The 17,027-nt window shown below is 53.3% G+C and overlaps 1 protein-coding gene across 1 annotated transcript in view; it reads left to right on the top strand.

Moving 5' to 3' along the window:
- The first annotated feature begins 6,466 nt into the window (after positions 1 to 6,466).
- The window catches only part of Ppfia4 (PTPRF interacting protein alpha 4), a 33,603-nt gene continuing 23,042 nt past the window's right edge, over positions 6,467 to 17,027 (top strand). The window contains exons 1-12 of the mRNA XM_028764610.1: positions 6,467 to 6,577; positions 8,484 to 8,585; positions 8,884 to 9,048; positions 9,330 to 9,404; positions 9,560 to 9,649; positions 10,190 to 10,381; positions 10,708 to 10,854; positions 11,065 to 11,199; positions 12,740 to 12,823; positions 13,105 to 13,236; positions 14,155 to 14,246; positions 16,100 to 16,208. Coding sequence (XP_028620443.1) covers positions 8,514 to 8,585; positions 8,884 to 9,048; positions 9,330 to 9,404; positions 9,560 to 9,649; positions 10,190 to 10,381; positions 10,708 to 10,854; positions 11,065 to 11,199; positions 12,740 to 12,823; positions 13,105 to 13,236; positions 14,155 to 14,246; positions 16,100 to 16,208 — 1,293 coding nt within the window. The 5' untranslated portion in view covers positions 6,467 to 6,577; positions 8,484 to 8,513. The remainder of the gene's footprint in view (positions 6,578 to 8,483; positions 8,586 to 8,883; positions 9,049 to 9,329; positions 9,405 to 9,559; positions 9,650 to 10,189; positions 10,382 to 10,707; positions 10,855 to 11,064; positions 11,200 to 12,739; positions 12,824 to 13,104; positions 13,237 to 14,154; positions 14,247 to 16,099; positions 16,209 to 17,027) is intronic.

Genomic DNA, 17,027 nt, shown 5'->3' with positions numbered 1-17,027 from the left:
GAGAGAGAGAGACCAATTGTCCAATTTACAGCCTTTGGAGATAGAGAGGAAATTGTAATCACTGGAATTTGGTGTCACAGAGGAGGAGCTAAGCTGACAGGTGTGTGGAGGATAGACCTGGTTTCTACCAGTGTCCTGGTGTGACCGTCCACAGTGCTTTCCTTCACTGTCAGGAAGAACTTAGTGTGGACTGTACATTGTGCACTCACAGAGGTGATACGAAGTATGTTGGGAAGGAGAGACCCATTGCTGTCTTCTTACGGAGTAGCTGGAAAGTTGAGTTTTAGTGACCCTGGCTCTGGAGAGCTTGTTGGGTAAGCCAGTGCCGCCTCCTGTGCCCAGTGGAGTGTGCCAGGTGTTAGGGGAGCTGAGTGCTAAGGCTGGAAGCTGATGCCAGCTTGTACTTGGGACATATTTGATACCCTTTCAGAACCCCTTTTTGCCTGTTGTCTCCTGTGAGCCCCATGACAACCAGTGAGCTCCCTGTGTATGTCCTTCCTCTGTCAGATGTAGAAACCCGAAATTGCAGAGGCAAAATCTCACTACTGGTCCTATAGAAGGTGCAGAGAGAACTGGACCCCTCTGAAGGGTTTGTGGCAGGCTGCTAGCCCTAGTAAATCTCATCCAAGACTTCATGCTCTGGGAATGGCTCCTAGATAGATAGATTTTGTCAGATAGATTTTTGCTTTTTTTTTGTATTTCGGGTGGGTCCAGCCTTGAGGGCTCAGGAGCTGTCAGTGCTGAGTTGACACAGAGTTTGTATTGCTAGAAAGTGATGTCTGTGCTTCATGTGTGGTGACTTGTAATTGGGCTGCTAGCCATCACTCCCATCTCGAAAGAGAATAAGGCCTTCTCAGGATCATGTGACTATCCTGCTCCAGAATCTGCCTTTTGAGGGAGGAGTGGCCCCAGGTGGCTAGAGAGAGGGGCTGTGGCTTTCAGAGGGCGAGTTGAATGACCCTAATCCTGGGCCAGGATTTTCTCCTTGGAGTTTCTTGAAGTCTTATTAGGTATGAGCTTCTAGAATCATGCGTGCGCTCAGTTTCTTTCACGTGAAGACCTGGTGTCGGAGCTTCCAAAGCTCCCTGGAGTTCTTATGTAGGATCTACAGATACAGATGACGTAAAGGAAGGCCACTGACAGAGAGAAGTCTAAGTCTGTAAAGGGCACCCCTCACCATTGGCTGGTGATCAGATGAGGCTCTATGGGTGACGCGTGGGACGTTAGAAGAGGCAGGCCAGGAGGTCTTGGGGGTGATGAACTTGACATCACCCTTCATCCAGGAGGACGAGAAACTTCTGGTCAAGCAAGAATGGTGAGCAGTCTGTGGGCACAAGCAGATGGTTGTTGGTGCCACTGTGGGGACTAAGGATGCCATGAGTCAGAACAAAGTGTGGACTGGAGTGCAGGTGAGCTGGAGGAGGGCGGAGCCAGCTGAGGCAGGAGCAAGTGATTTGGGTACATGGGTGGGGCTATGGAGACAAGTGAACCCCTTTGTGTGTGTGAAGGCACATGCCCTCCCCAGGCTTGAGGAGATTACTGGAGGAAGGGTCCAAACTTGTTCTCCACAGGCCACCATGGGTGTGAGACAGGGCATTCTCAGGGAAGTCAAGATGCCTGAAACACACCTCTCTTGGTGTTAGATATATGGTGAATCCTGATTTTTCCTTTTACCGTGTCCCTGTGGGGACTTGCTTATGTCAGCCCAAGTCCTGGTTCTCATATCTGAGACATGGCAAGGGGGATTGTGTTTCCCTTGTGAGGAACTCTGAGGATTAGAGCAGCAACATCCTGGCGTGTGAGAAACACTTATACACATAGTGGCAACCGTCATCTTCATCTTTCTGGGTCACACCTCCATTTCCTTAGACCCCTCTCCCTCCGTCTATGTAAGAGGCTGTTCTCATGCTGCTAGCTTTAAAGAGGCTCCTACCCCGATGATGCTCCATCATTGCCCAGCTCACGGCGTGAGCTCAGTTCCCAGCAGCTTCGCTGTGGCTCTGTACCCTTTGCTGAGCTGGGCAAGTGGTGGTGCTTGCCATCTGGTAGGGCAGTGGGGAGCCAGGCCTGTGAGAATGTATAACCAGCCAGAGAGCATCAGACTGGAGTGCCCATCCCTCCTGTTTGTTAAGGGAAAACGGGGGTGTGGGATGGGGTGTGTGTGTATGGGGGGGTGACTTTGGGGAAGCCAGAGATGCCTTAGAGATTGCCTTTGATGTTTGTAGAGCCAGAGGCCTACTTTTCAGGCACCGTTCCCTCTGTAACGCACACTCACACCCACCTACTCACGCTTTAGCCTTCTGCTGTTCACAGCCTGCCCCACACCATTCCTGGCAGAGTCCCTTGCAAATGCTGGCTCTGGGGCCTGGCACTTTCGCCTCTGAATCAAGACCTGTGAGTTTGGGAGTTGCAACTTCTGCTAAGCTGAGATGATAATTGCACTATTTAAAGCAGGCCCCGGAGCCAGGGAAGCCAGGTGTCCCCATGTGGCTGCTAATCTAAAGTTTCTTCTGCTTACCCACTTGGGTGGTGGTTTGGGTGGGTAGGAGGTCCTGCACGGACCTCTAGGGGTTTCTGCCTGGCACCTTTATCTGGGCTCATCTCTAGCCAGCTCTCCGTGCCATCTCACCAGAGGAAGCGGAGTTGCCACCTGGCACCTGGTTTGCAGGGAGGCCGGGGAAAGGTTTTTGGCTGCAAAGTCAGCTTCTCAGTTGTCAGAGTGGCCAGGAGGACGTGGGGAAGCTGGGCTGGACCACATAGCCAGCATCTCCCACTGTTATCTCAGTCTCACCTTCCGACTCTAGCATCGTTCTTAGAAGACATTTTTCAGATGAGATGGAGTTGCCATCTTGCTATATGGCTTCGAACAGAAGGAGCTTTTCAGACGCCACTCCAAGGCTTTCCTTTGCCCAAGAAACAGGCAATCCTTCTCTGCCATGGTAGGGTGCTTTCTCCTCAAAGCCAGGCAAAACAAGAGTTGCAGGCTCTATCTTATAGCCCAGGCCTCACGAAGGGTACCATGCCCAGGTTCACCATGTTGGACTCTGGTAGAACTGCACCCCAGATTTCCTAGGACCTGGCTCTAGACTTCTTCATTTGAGCTATACCGCAGGCTCCCTGGGAGTCTGACACTGAAGCCATCTGCAGAGTGCTGAGAATGTTCTCCCTTTACCCCCTTTTTCCTTTTCTCTCCCCCCAACCCCCTCTAGTGACCAAGATCAGGGCCTGTGCATAGTATGTAAACCCTGTACCACTGAGCCATCCCCCAGGGTCCAAACTGTTCTTGTCTACAGCACGGCTTCTACATAAGGGGACTTCCTTCAGCGTCACCTCCTCTTCCAAGCTTTCAAACAAACAAAAACAACCCCTCCAAATCCCTAAGAGGTTGTGGGGGCTACGGAGAAAATGTGTGCGCACTATTGATGAGTTGGAGAGGTAAGGTGGGGCCCTGGGGCCTTTCAGTCTCTCAGCCTGGAGCACTCGGGTGAAGGGGCTCTGAAGTGCTGGGCAGGAGACACTGTGGAGAAATCGCTGTTGTTAGCATCCCCGAGGGCAGTTAATCAGGCTGGAGTAGCTCTCCATCCTGTATTCCCAGCTGCTCTGAGGAGAGGAGTGGGCATGGGCTGTCTGACCACAACTTTCCACCTTTGTTCAGTGGGTGGAAAGGATGCCCAGGAGAAGAGTTCATATATATCCCTCTGTCTGGGAGCATGCGTGTTTGCACTAAGTCTTTCCTTGTTCCCTTGTGACTGCCCCCTGCCAGCCCGTTTGTGTGTGTGTGTGTGTGTGTGTCTGTGTGTGTGTGCCCTCGCACTCGATCTCTCATTCATACAGGATCTTGCCCCACGCCCAGCTGCTTGTCTTCACCTGTTGAAGTGTACATAGATTGTTCTACATCTGTAGAAAGGGGGTGGGGAGGTGGGAATGACCGTACTACTTACGATCTTCAGAGTAGCACTATATTGGGACCTTTCTATGGTTTTGGAGTTTTCTAGTGGATGACCTGAGGACATTTCTTGTGAGAATCGATGAAGCCAGTGGCCCAGCCCTGGCCAGGGAGATTGGAAACTGACGGTGGGCAGAGAACTTTCCAGCTGTAGCCTAACCTCCATGTCCAGCCTTTCCCAGGCTGCGACCTCTGGGCTCCTGGGCTGTGCATATAAATGTTCATGACCTGGCTGGTGACTTTGGGTAGCACCGACAGTGGGTATACCTAGATCAAGAGAGTAGATTGCCAGCTATGAGTAGGCTGCCTCACAAAAGGTCTCCAGAAGCATCCCTTTCCCTTCCCATCCCTATAAGGACATGGGGGGATTCTTTGTCATTCAGTCTCCGACAAAGAGCTGGAGGCTGTGAGCATACTAGTTTGCGTGAAGTAGGGAATGATAAGCCAGCCTCATCCCTGACTTATGGGCATCCTAGGAGGTCAGGATTCTGCCTGCCCCAATGCCCAGCCTGAGCCTCACTAAGACCTCAGTCATGTTATGGGAGTCCAGACTCTTGGAGCGTTGGGTGGGGGGTGTCTTCCATCCACTAAGCCTTTCAACCCCTTCTGTGCTTGCCTTTGCTTGAATGTGTGAGAGGAGGCTATTGGGGTGGGGTAAACACCCCATTTCCTCTCCTTCCACCTTCAGGTCTCAGGAGGACTCTGGGCAGCCTGCCGGCTGCTCCCCTACCGCTGACTGAATCATTTCTATATTTGGCCAGCAAGCCACGTGGGTGGGGAACCACTGTGGCTGCACTTCTGACAGCTGCAGGGGGTGGGGAGCAGGGGCTGCAGGCACAGGCTAGGCAGGAGGCATGTGCATTCTGTGGGAAAACTAATGAGGTGCCACCAAAGTGAGTAAGCCCTGAGAAGGGCCTGGCCAACACCCCCATCTTCTCCAACTCTGATGCAGGGCTTGCCTCCTCTGCTCCTCCCCCGATGCCCTGCTCTCTTCAGCTGGTCCTCACAACAGCACTCTCTTCTCCCACAGACCACACCGCCCTCCAGAAACCATGGGTGTTGCTAGACTCAGCTGGGATTCTGCCAAGCTCTGGTGCTCAGTCTAAGACAAGGGCTGCCTTCCAGCCCTGTTCACCCAGCCTGTCATGGCCACACACCGATGCTTCCCGCTTGTGTGGGGACACAGGGCACCCAGCCCCAACCCTGAAAGGTTAAGCCAGGCCTTCTGGCTCCATTCCACAGGGACACTGCAGGCCCGAGGCTCCTTTCAGAGCAAGAGCAACTGATGCCATGGGAGAAGCCCCTACCCACCTGTCCACTTGCCTGGCGCTGCCTGTTCTGAGACCCACGCCCTGGGTCCTTCTGCAGGTGCCAACCCTGTGAGCTCCCTCCCACCCCCTGACCTGACGCTGAGAAGGCTCTATCCATTCCCATCATGTGTGAGGTGATGCCCACAATCAATGAGGGGGACCCTCTGGGGCCCCCCCACGGTGCCGATGCTGACGCCAACTTTGAGCAGCTGATGGTGAACATGCTGGATGAACGAGAGAAGTTGCTGGAGTCCCTTCGGGAGAGTCAGGAAACTTTGGTAGCCACACAGAGCCGGCTCCAGGATGCCCTTCATGAGCGAGACCAGCTCCAGCGCCACCTGAACTCCGCCCTTCCCCAGGTAAGGTTCCAGACTCTCCCTGGCTCCCTTGAATTCATCACCTTTGGCCCTTCAGTGTCTGCAGCTCTTTACATATTGGATACTGGAGTTCACAGAGTATTTGGTCTTCATGTTCCTACATGAGTCCTTTCCCTCTGAAGTGCCCCTGCCTAGATTGGCTTCACCTGGAGAAGTGAATGCCCAAAGAAAATCCAGCTATGACTGCCGACAGTAGGGAGCCCAGACTACCAGTAGGTGGCGCCCTAGACTAGAAAGAAACCTTTCTGAGTGAGTTGACAGGAAGGGGAATCAAGGAAAGTAGAACTGGGAGAAGCAGTAGAGATCATTCATCCAGTTTCCCTACGGCACAGATGAAGATAAGAAACCTCACACAGATAATCATAGGCTGAGCTGAACCTCAGAGCCAGGTGTCTTGGCATCCCATTTCATGGCCCTCAACACCGCCACCAGCAGCTAAAACTTAGTAGCCATTTATTTACTGTACACCTTTTGTGGGCTAGGTTTTCTTTACCCGCTATCTCAGCCGATTCCCATAACGGAGCTCGTGCAGTTATCGCCATCACCCTGTTCTGTCAGCGGTGAAATGGACGCTTAGGGCAAATCAGTCAGCTTCATATTGTCGTCCTTCAGGTGGTAAATAGCAGTGGCAGGGCTGTGTATCCCCCCCCCACCCTCCCCAAGGCGTGGTCTGTTCTCTGCTTTACTTATTTCCTCTTCAACACGTGGCTCTGGAAATCTGAGTTGCTTCCTGCTTAGTACCCATTGGGTAGAGATTTTGGGGGTGGGGATGCGTAGTTAGAGGCTAGAGACAGGAACAGGAACCCGAGTTATCCTAAAGCTTCTCAGAGAAGGTATGGTCGGCCAGCTCACCAGGTCCAGGGAGGCTGGGGTTTGTCTGTCTATACGTACAGTACAGAGTCTACTCGGCCAGCCTGCCTTCTCCACCTCTTCTCAGGAGACAGGTGGCTTTGCATTCATTGCAGGACCAACCTGAGCCAGTTGGGGTACTGCTTGGGTTGGGAGAAGCAGCCCAGAGAAGCCAAATAACCCAGGCCTTAGCTGCAGGCCCCTACTCCAAATTTAGGGAGAACCAGGGCTGGGCTTGGATTGGTGAGTTTCAATCCAGTGGCCTAGAGTCTTGTGATAGTTTATGTCTTAAGAATATGGACCCTGGTGGAGAGGAGGCATGGCCATGTGGGCGGACCCTGTCTACCTTGTCCATCACAAGCCCTGGGTAATATATGGGTAATATAGCATCTGGGGAGAGCTGAGATTTGACTTCTAGTCTTCCCAACTTTTTATATTCAAAGCTTCATTGGGGGGAAGGTAGTGATTGGCAAGGATCTGATGGTTTTCAGGGAGGGACACTTCCATTCCAGAGTCTGGAAAGACCCTGAGGAGGCTGAGCCCTTTGGAGATGGCCTTTGGAAGTGGAATGTGACCTCATCAGGGGGTGACAGAGGCTGTATAAGGGGAAACAGTCCCTGCCCTGTGAAAGTGTGATCCTTAGATGGTTTGATGATGTTTGAAAACAGTAAGCCACCCAGTGGTGTAGGTCTTAGGGTACTCAGAAAAAAGCCACAAGAGAAGGGTCTGAAAACTAGGAGGAGTTTGTCCTTAACTTTGTGGACAGTCTTATCCTTTGGGAGATTTTCCTGATAGCAGGCTATCACATGAGTTAGAGCTGGAAAGAAAGGGCACAGTATGCTGGGTAGGACAATAGGCAGCTGCCCAACTTGGGGCCAGAGGAGAGGAGAGCCCCAGTAGGGATGGATGGTATCATGAGGTGTGGGCATTCCTTCAAGTGCTTTCTTCAGGGGTGTGTGTGTATCCATATAGGTATATGTGTGCAAGCTGAGGGGCAAAGTGGCATCAGGCTCAGGCCTCAGCTTCTAGATAATGAAATATTTAGCATTCCTTCACTTTGGCTGCAGGCCTAGATAGAAAGGCAGGGCTAGGGTTAGGAGTCCTCGGTTTCTCCCGCCCTGGCTCTCTGGTCCCTTGCCACCTCCTACAACTTTTCTATCTCCTTTTCTGGTCCGAAGTGACAAACAAGCACTTTGAGGGTTCTGCTTGTGGTTAGGAATTCTTGGTATTTACAGGGGGCCATGGAGGAGGGCTGAGGCCCCAACCTCTGCATACTGCATAGACTTTGTGGCCACATGATGCAGCCACTCATCCATCTGAGAACATTTTTTTGGGACGGTGTGATGTCATCGGGCTGGTGGGATGTGGTGGGCCTTGAACTTCAAGGGCAAGCACTCTTTTCTAATCGCTTGTCCCGGTAGAAGAGCGGGGCTTGGAAAGACCTCTACATGGTAGTGTAGGGGAGTTTCCCCTCGGAAGGGACAGTTAGTATATGCCATCAGGTGCTGAGCTGTGCCTTGGCTTGCTTCAATAGAGCTCCAAGGAGCTAGGGCGAACATCACAGGGCTGTGTGTCCTTCTGCCCTCATGTACGTGGGTCCTTCAACCTATCTGTTGTACTAGCCATCTGTAGCTTGCAAAGCCCTGGGGAGGGGGTGGAAGAAAGCTTCCTGGGAATCATGCACACATGAGTCTTATAGCACCCTTCTATAGGGAGAATGTAGTCTGGTCACTGGTGACTGGAGAGGCAGGCCTTGTAGGGCAGACTTGGTGGCTTAATCAGTTTCTGTATGAAGTCCTGTTCCTTGGAATCCTAATATGTCATTCACCTCCAGGAGGTCATGCTAGCTGCAGGCTTCCTGCACTGGGTAGGGAGCAAACTGGAATTTGAGGGAGGTGGGCAGATATGAGGGTGAATGAGAGAAGCCTGCCATGTATTTGGGTATGCAGGGCACCAGCTGGAGGTGAATCTCAAGCACTGAGGGGCTCTGGGGGCTTTCAGGAATTTGCCACTTTAACTCGGGAGCTAAGCATGTGTCGCGAGCAGCTTCTGGAGCGGGAGGAAGAGATATCTGAGCTGAAAGCTGAACGGAATAACACGAGGGTAAGTAAGGGGTGGCCTTGTGTGTGTGTATGCACCCTACCAAAGGATCAGGCAGCGGCTTGGCTGAGCAGGTTCTGACAGGACACCTTGTCCCCAGCACTGGGTTCTCGCTTGTAGTTCCTGGGTCACAGCAGGGTTGAAGTTCTGGGGAGGAGGCCAGGGTAGCCACGCTGGGGTCAGATGTTAAATTGAGGAGCAGCTATTTATGGACACTGTGCTTGGTGATTCGGTGGGCCCTGCTTTGTAGCCCTTGGGATGTCCATGGCCCTCTCTCCTTTCCTCCCCTGCTCTCTGCCAGCTGCTTCTGGAACACCTGGAATGCCTCGTGTCCCGCCATGAGCGGTCATTGCGGATGACAGTGGTAAAACGGCAGGCCCAGTCACCTTCGGGTGTCTCCAGTGAGGTGGAGGTGCTGAAGGCCCTCAAGTCACTATTTGAGCACCACAAGGCCCTGGATGAGAAGGTACCCCCTGCCCCACCCTTTCCCTAGCCCACCCAGGCCTCTCCGAGGCTCCTGTACTGCTCCCTGGGTTTATCTGCATTTGCTGTTAGGAAACTTGTCTTCCAGCAGCAGGACCCCTCCTACCATTGGCTTGGTTGCCAATCCTACTAGGTTCCCTGCTGGGCCTTTGCCACTCCACAGACCCTCCCCATTCTCCCATGTTGCTGACCAAGCCTGCTCTGCCCCAGCCTGAGTTCTGGGGGATAACTTTGTTTCCCCACATCTCTGCTTACCCTGGGCAGGTGCGAGAGCGGCTCCGGGCAGCTCTAGAGCGTGTTACCACCTTGGAGGAGCAGTTGGCAGGAGCTCACCAGCAGGTAAGCTCCACTATCCTCTGAGAAAGCCACCCTCTTTGTCCCATTGTGTTCCTTATTTGCTGCGGCTGGGGACAGGTAGCGGAAGGGTGTTTTTCTAGGAGGTCCCTTCTGTGACTTGGTTTTGTTTTCTTTGTGGTGTGGGATGTGTCTTATAGGTGTCTGCCCTGCAGCAGGGGGCAGGAATTCGGGATGGAGTGGCCGAAGAGGAAGGGACTGCGGATCTGGGACCAAAGCGCCTGTGGAAAGTGGGTAATGGGGACTGGTTTAACAGGAGCCTGTGTTCCACAGGACAGGAATGGGAGGTCCCGCCTGCCTGGGCTCAGCAGGATATTGCTTGAATTGGGCTTGGGGCACTCTGTACACTTTCCACTCCTCTTCCCCTCCTCACTCCTTGGCAAGGTCATCTGTAGGCTTTCAGTTGTGTGCTTCTGCACATGATAAGCACGTCCACACAGCTTCTCTGTGTGCGAGCATCAGGCAAGCTTCCTTTGGTCTCCGAGTCTTTCTGACCCTTATCTGCCCCTGGGTTAGAAGAGGTGGAACTAAAAGGAAAAACTAGAAACATGTTTAAAAAAAAAAAAAAGACAGGAGGCCATGGGTATTTGGCTGTTATCAGGAGTGAGCTACTAGGCTCAGTGGGAGGAAGGTGTACTTGGACCTGAGCTCTATTGTGGGGCAGAGCCTGTGGGCATGGGTTCCTTCTTCCCAGCCTCCCTGGGATAGAGCAGGGTGTGTGGGGGGTGGGCTTCTCTGGCTCCTTGGCTGATGGTTCGCTGTCCCTGGAGGATGACACTGGCCGGGTGGAAGAACTGCAAGGACTCTTAGAGAAGCAAAACTATGAGTTGAGCCAGGCCCGTGAGCGGCTGGTCACCCTGAGTGCAACTGTGACTGAGCTTGAGGAGGACCTGGGCACAGCCCGCCGAGACCTCATCAAGTCAGAGGAGCTGAGCAGCAAGCATCAGCGGGACCTTCGAGAGGTAGGTGAGGGAGGCCCAGGCCTGCGCTAGGCAACTGCATCCAGGCAGGAGAGTGTGAACAGAGGTCCAGGCATCAGCTGCGAAAGGTAGGACTCAACCCTTGGAAGGGTCCAGTGTGATGGGGGTTGGGGGTCGGAGGTAGGGGGTCGGGGGTGGGGGATGGGGGATGGGGGATGGGAGGGTTGGGTCAAGGCCAGCTGCTGTCAAGGAGCACAGATCACAGGCCTTTCTGGGCATTCACAGCCAGGTGTTAGTGGGAGGGGCAGATGTGAGAAGGGCGGGGAAAGGCTGGTAACCTTTCCTCCCCTACTCTCTGTTCTACCCAGGCTCTGGCTCAGAAGGAGGACATGGAAGAGCGAATCACCACACTGGAAAAGCGATACTTGGCTGCTCAGCGAGAGGCCACATCCATCCATGACCTCAATGACAAACTGGAGAATGAGCTAGCCAACAAGGAATCCCTGCACCGCCAGGTAACTCTTCTGGATGGAGTGGGACGACGCTGTACCTGACTCTAGGGTGGAAACTATCCTTTGGTGGCCACTTGGGAAAAAGGGAGTCTGGCACCTTGGACAGGAAAGAACCAAGACTCTTCTGGCCTGTTGCCTGCTCCCTGCTGTGGCTGGAATGGAGATGGGAACCCAGTGCTCCATCTTGACTTGCTTTCTTCTCTGTACTGCTAGTGTGAGGAGAAAGCCCGACATCTGCAGGAGCTGCTGGAAGTGGCAGAGCAGAAGCTGCAGCAGACCATGCGCAAGGCAGAGACTCTGCCAGAGGTGGAGGCTGAGCTGTCTCAGAGAATTGCAGCCCTCACCAAGGCAAGTGGGCCAGGGGCCTGCGACCCTCTGTCATCTTCTGTGTCCTAGGCTCTTTTGGAGCTAGGGAGGCACATCAGGCCAGGGAGTTGTCTCCACAGTGAGACACCGTTAAGCACAGTACCTTGAGTCCTTCAGTCTCTCAGTTGGGAAAGTAATTCTGGCCTTCATTACTTTGTTTTGTTTTGGTTTGGTTTTTTGAGACAGAGTTTCTCTGTGGAGCCCTGTCTGTCTGTCCTGGAACTCACTCTGTAGACCAGGCTGGCCTTGAACTCAGAGCCCCTCCTGCCTTTGCTTCCGGAGTGCTGAGATTAAAGGCATGTGCCACCACTGCCAGGCTTAAGGCAGAGTCTTTAAGGATAAGGCACTACAGGGACACAGGATACTTTTATCATCACCTAGGCCATTTCAGCTGGTACTTCTTTTTGTTTGAGGCTGTAGGATTTTTCATGTTGGAATGATGAATCCCAAGGTGGGGTTGTGGGGGAGATACCATCAGAGTGGGAGCAGGTGAGTTTCAGGCTGAGCACCTTTCTTTCCCAAACTGCAGCTTTAGAGTGAAGTAAAGGTGGACGTAAGTTTACCTAATGGAGGGGTAACTGCGGAGCAGTAGATCCTGAGAGATGTGCAGACTGGAGGCCAGTGGACTCTGGAAGAGAGGAGGAAATGCATGCACCTAGACATGTGACCGCTGAACCAAAGATTAACCCTGTCATATATGATGGGAAACTTTGTGTGGGGGTGCAAATGTGTGTTCACCATAGCTGTCCCTAAACCCTGGGGTTAAAGGAATCACTGTTGCATGACCACTTGACCCAGAGCCTGACATTTACAGACTTCCATTGTGGCAAATGGGCCCTCCAAGGACTGAACTTACAGCCCAACTGTGCCTCTGAAGAGCAGGGCCATGTCTGCTTCGTCTACTGACTGGCTCTGTGATCTGAGCCTCTCCCTAAATACACCTCAGTTTCCTTGCTTCTACGATGGTGGAGTTGCCAGGGTAGCCACTGTGGTCTTTGCAAACCTAGAATGAGGCACTGGATTTAAGTTACAGTAGAGGATGTTGTGTGGGGATGCTGAGCAATTACTGACAGGAAGGGATGGGCTCAAGTGATTGATGTGTTCAAGTGAGTCATAGCAGGAGGATTTAAAGAAAGGGTTTCCTGACTGCTAGGGATGTGATGTTCTGGATCTCCATGTCTGGAGATAATGGCCAGGATTGGCTAGCTGGTTTAGTAGTGAAGGACAATAGCCACAGCGAGGGTAGCATTTTGGCATGCTTATTGCACTTCAGTGTTTACTGTGGATTATTCCCTTTAGTCCTTGTGAGGGTCCAATGGGCATAAGTTTTAAGGCTAGTCCTGGGCAGGAAGGAGATGGCGAAAGGTAGTAACAGTTCTGCTCCAAGTTGATGGAAGAGAGCTGGGTTTCTGATCTTGAGACCCTTGTCCCCAAGACCACCTTGACACCAGGGTATGTGGCAAATGGGGCTTGAGCAGAAGGAACAAAGATCTCCAAGGTGGCTGACTGTCCCTGCACCTAGGCTGAGGAACGTCATGGCAACATTGAGGAACATCTGCGGCAGCTGGAAGGGCAGCTGGAGGAGAAGAACCAGGAGCTGGCAAGGGTGAGGGCATCAGTCAGCCATCTTGGCCTCCTCTCCATCCCCAGGGCAGGCTTACAGGATGGTCTGTGGAGGGGCACAAAGGAAAGGCCAGGCCAGGGAGAGAGCTTGCATGGGGGCAGGTGAAGGATCACAGAGAGGGAAGGGCTGGTTAGAAGAGTTGGAGAGAAACGTCCCAGAAGAAAGACAAGGGGACAAGTGAGAGGCACAGAACCTCAGTGGAAATGGATGGTTCTGGAAGAGGGTGGTGACAAGGCCTTGAACAAGATGGGTGGGCTGTGCAGGTGCGCCAGCGGGAGAAGATGAACGAAGACCACAACAAGCGGCTGTCAGACACAGTGGACCGGCTGCTTAGTGAGTCCAACGAGCGTCTGCAGCTCCACCTCAAGGAGCGAATGGCTGCCCTGGAGGAGAAGGTGAGGAAGCTGGGGTAGGCAGGGTGGGCGCTGAGTCAGGGTAGAGCCCAGTGGACTGGAGGAGTGGGGTTGTGAGGAGTTAGTATGTGTGGTGGTGGGGGGAGGGGCCACCTGAGCCACAACCGGGGAAGGGAGGAGCATTCCTGGCCAGGGAAGGCCATGCTGGCCTGGAGAGGTAGGCTGGGAGAGGAAGATACCTCAGATCAGGGTCAGGACCCCTGGCTCACAGCTGTTCTCCCTCAGAACACATTGACCCAGGAGTTGTAGAACTTCTGGTATCACTTATAGGAGCTACAGGTACCCAGCTGCTGGGTAGCCCTGCTCAAGTGGGAGAGCCGCAGGCACAGTGCCTGGTGTTCACACAGCTGCTCTGTGCTAGCCTCTCTTAGTTCACACTATGCTATCATCCTGTACTGTTGCCCGACTCAGTAGCTCTAGACTGTATATATACTGGATCCATACAGAGGCTAGAGGAACAGAGGCCATGGACATAGGCCATAGGGTTGGCTCAGACTCTGGGCCCACTGCAGGATCTGGTGGAAGCCTCTAACTTCTGTGAGGAAAGAGTCCCACTGCTGTTTTTAGCAGTGTGTGCTGCAAAGACCTGGTCCTCCCTGCGGCCCGGCTTCATTTGCCTTGCCTTTGTCTGGTGGTGAGGGCCAACTGGCCTGCAGAACTCTTCTCTAGGTGGGTCCGTTTCTGGCCCGGCCCCTCTGTCAGTCTTCTGCTCATTTTCCAGTCAAACCTCTTTTCCTTGGTGTCATCCTCGGCCCTAGCTTGGGGCCCTTGGCTTTGGACTTTGCCGTGTGTTCTTCTCCTTTGCCCCAGCTGAGTTCTCCTCTTTGCCCCTCTCTGATTTCCACTCTCCCCTCTCTGCCCCTCCCTGGCCCCATCCCACCCTGGGTCTGCCTGGCACAGGGCCGTCTGTCTGAAGAGATTGAGAAACTGCGACAAGAGGTGGACCAGCTGAAGGGTCGAGGGGGGCCGTTTGTGGATGGCATCCACTCCAGGTACTAGAGTGCGGGACTCAGTGCATGCTGGGTTATGGTCCTGAGTGGATCTTGAGAAAGGAGACTCCCTCACCAAAACACTGCCCAGGACCTCAGGGTCTTCCTTCCCGTCAGGAGGAGGCACTGGGGCTCAGTGAGCTTGGCTAGTCCTTCAGCTAATCTGGGCACAGGAAGGGAGCGTACATCCTCTAGGGGGTGCTGAGAGGCTAGGAATCAATAGTGGCCCTTCTCTGCTGTGAGAGTAGGCCACGCTTCCTGGATTCTTGCCAGAGGGCACGCCCTTGTAGGGTCCACTGAGTTACATGCTCTCCGTTATCCTGCAAGACCCTCTGTAGAGTTCACCACTCACTGAAGTTCTTGTGAGACATCGTTTTTAGGATTGTTGTGTGAGCGCCAAGGACCACCCAAGTCCAAGTAGGAGTCAGTGGACAGAGAGACATCAGGGAAAGTGAAACAAGGCAGCAACTCTCCTTCCTGTTGGAAGTGGAGATGCTGTGTTTCTCCTGTGGCTGCGGTATCCCTTTACCTGAAAGCATTGTAAGACGTGGCAAATGGGGCTTGTAGCCATACTTTGTGAAGCAGTTGGCGTTGAACTCAGAACGTTGAGGTAGGGTGAGGAGGAAGATGATTGGATGCTATGGCTGAGGATTCTTGGCTCCTTGTTGTCTGTACAGAGCAAAGTCTCTGAGACATGTTGTTCCCTTCAGTCAGTGTTCTTGCTGTATCAGGGGCATGGGCATTAGCTGTTAGGAAGGTGGTTATGGGAAATGCACATGTGTGTGTGGATAGGCAGTGCTTGAGGGAGGGCAAAGGATGCTGGGCTGGAGGTGAGAGGCCTCTGGAGATCTGAGGTGATAGACATGCAAGTGTCATCTTCAAGTTCACCAGGAATTACGCTCTTGCATAGGGAGGGGGTGAAGAGGAGGTAGCTGGGAACATTCTGATCTCTCCTTCTCCATTGGCTGACCAGAAGGAACAGGCTCTCGGTAAACGAGAACTGACCCAGAGCACACCAAACCTTTTGCTACTGCTTGCTTTCCTTGCTGACTAGGAATTTTTGGCTTCATCTATAGCCAAGAACTGAGGTGGGGGAGCTGGGTTGGAGCGCCCTCTTTCTGGGCACATGGTATAGATTGTAGGCTCCTTTGCCGCTCTGTATTGGACTCCGTCAAGGCTTCTGAGCTGAGGAGCCATTGTAGAAGTATCCCAGAGGAGGCTTTTCAATACTGGACACTGTTCCAGGTGCCCTAAGGTCTTGCACTTGAGACAGACACATGGGACAGCTAGAGTGGATTCTCTGACTTGTATCTGTGACTTAGCTTTGGAGTCTCCAAAGCTTCCTAGGGACGTGGAGGGCACACCTGGGTGAGTTTTAGCCAGGTGTTCAGTTCAGGTTCTCAGGAAACCTGCAGAGATCTCCTACAGAGAAGACCAAGATGCAAAGACCTCCAGACTTGAACGCCCCTTAGAGCTCATGTCTTTAGATTCATCTTTGTCCCCTGGGCCAGGAGTCCTCCTGCATGGCTGAGATCACAAAGCCTTCCACTTGAATGCCTTTCTGACAAGGGGGCGTAACTTTTTAACAGCATCCTAACACTTCTTGTCAGGAGAAGACCGTGCTCATGCAGGATGGACCACCAATCCCTCAGCATACTCCCCTGGGTCCGTTTGACCCCCTGAGTACCAGAGCATAAGTGGAGGTTTGGCTTCCGTGGCAGCTCTTCTGATGGCTGAGACAGCTGTATCCCAGATTGCTTCTCTTCAAACTGGCCATTCCCCAGTCGTTGGGCCCTGTGAGTGTAGGCTGGGGCTGTCAGTCTTCAGGGGCTGTCTTTTTCTTCCTGCCACTCAAGGTCACACGTGGGAAGTGCAGCAGATGTGCGGTTCTCACTGAGTGCAGCCATGCACGCGCCCCCAGGTCTGCATCGCCGCTATACGACGCTGAAGGAAGAATCTGCCAAGGTAAGTGGTGGAGGATGTGTGTATGTGTGTGTGTGTGTGTGGGTCTCCCTGGGGAATTTGGGGTCAGTTTGGCCGTGTGTCTGGCTCCAGTTACACAGACGACTGGCGTGTGGTGCAAAGCCTTGCCCAGCCTTCTCCCCTGTCAATGACAGCTGCAGCCTTAGGGTTGGGACTCTTGTCAGCTGCAACAGCTGTGACCCACCCCCACCCCCCACGCTTACCTCAACCTCCCAATGGGCAAGAGGTAGGGGGGTGGAAGGCGGCCAGTGGTCCCCAAGGCCCCACCACAGCATGTGCGCGTGTGCCTGGGTGTGCACCGTTCATTTCTGGTGACCAGAGAGGGGGCTGGAAGGGTAGAATGGAATTAATGAGCTTCCTGGAACAAAAGCATGGGTTATAGTGGCAAGGGGGGAGAGATGACAGATTAACTGGCCCCCAGGCAATGGCACCTGAGAAGCAGCTGGGAGTTGCCCAGGGAGGTGGGGTGGGGGGCAGGGGAAGAGAAGGAGCAGAAGAGGGCCAGCTGTCCGCCACTTGCCAGTCCTCATACATTCTAGGGCCCTAGAGTGTGTGGATGGAGAAAGAGGGAACACCTAGTCGGACGGGGAAGGGTTCATCTTTACCTTTGAGAATCTCCTAATCTGAGCTTGGTGTGTAGGTGTGTTAGCATACTTGGAAGGCTGAGGCAGGAGGATTGTGAGCCAGTTGGGACAACATGACAAGAACCCATTGAAAGAAGGGGTGGGGAGAGGGAAGGAAGGAAGAAAGAAAAGAAGGAAGGAAGGAAGGAAGGAAGGAAGGAGGGAAGGAAGGAAAGAA

This window comes from Grammomys surdaster, unplaced genomic scaffold (assembly GCF_004785775.1).
Source record: "Grammomys surdaster isolate TR1022 unplaced genomic scaffold, NIH_TR_1.0 145, whole genome shotgun sequence".
NCBI lineage: Eukaryota > Metazoa > Chordata > Mammalia > Rodentia > Muridae > Grammomys > Grammomys surdaster.
Note: the sequence above shows the minus strand (reverse complement) of the source record. Positions and strands in the feature narration are given on the sequence as shown.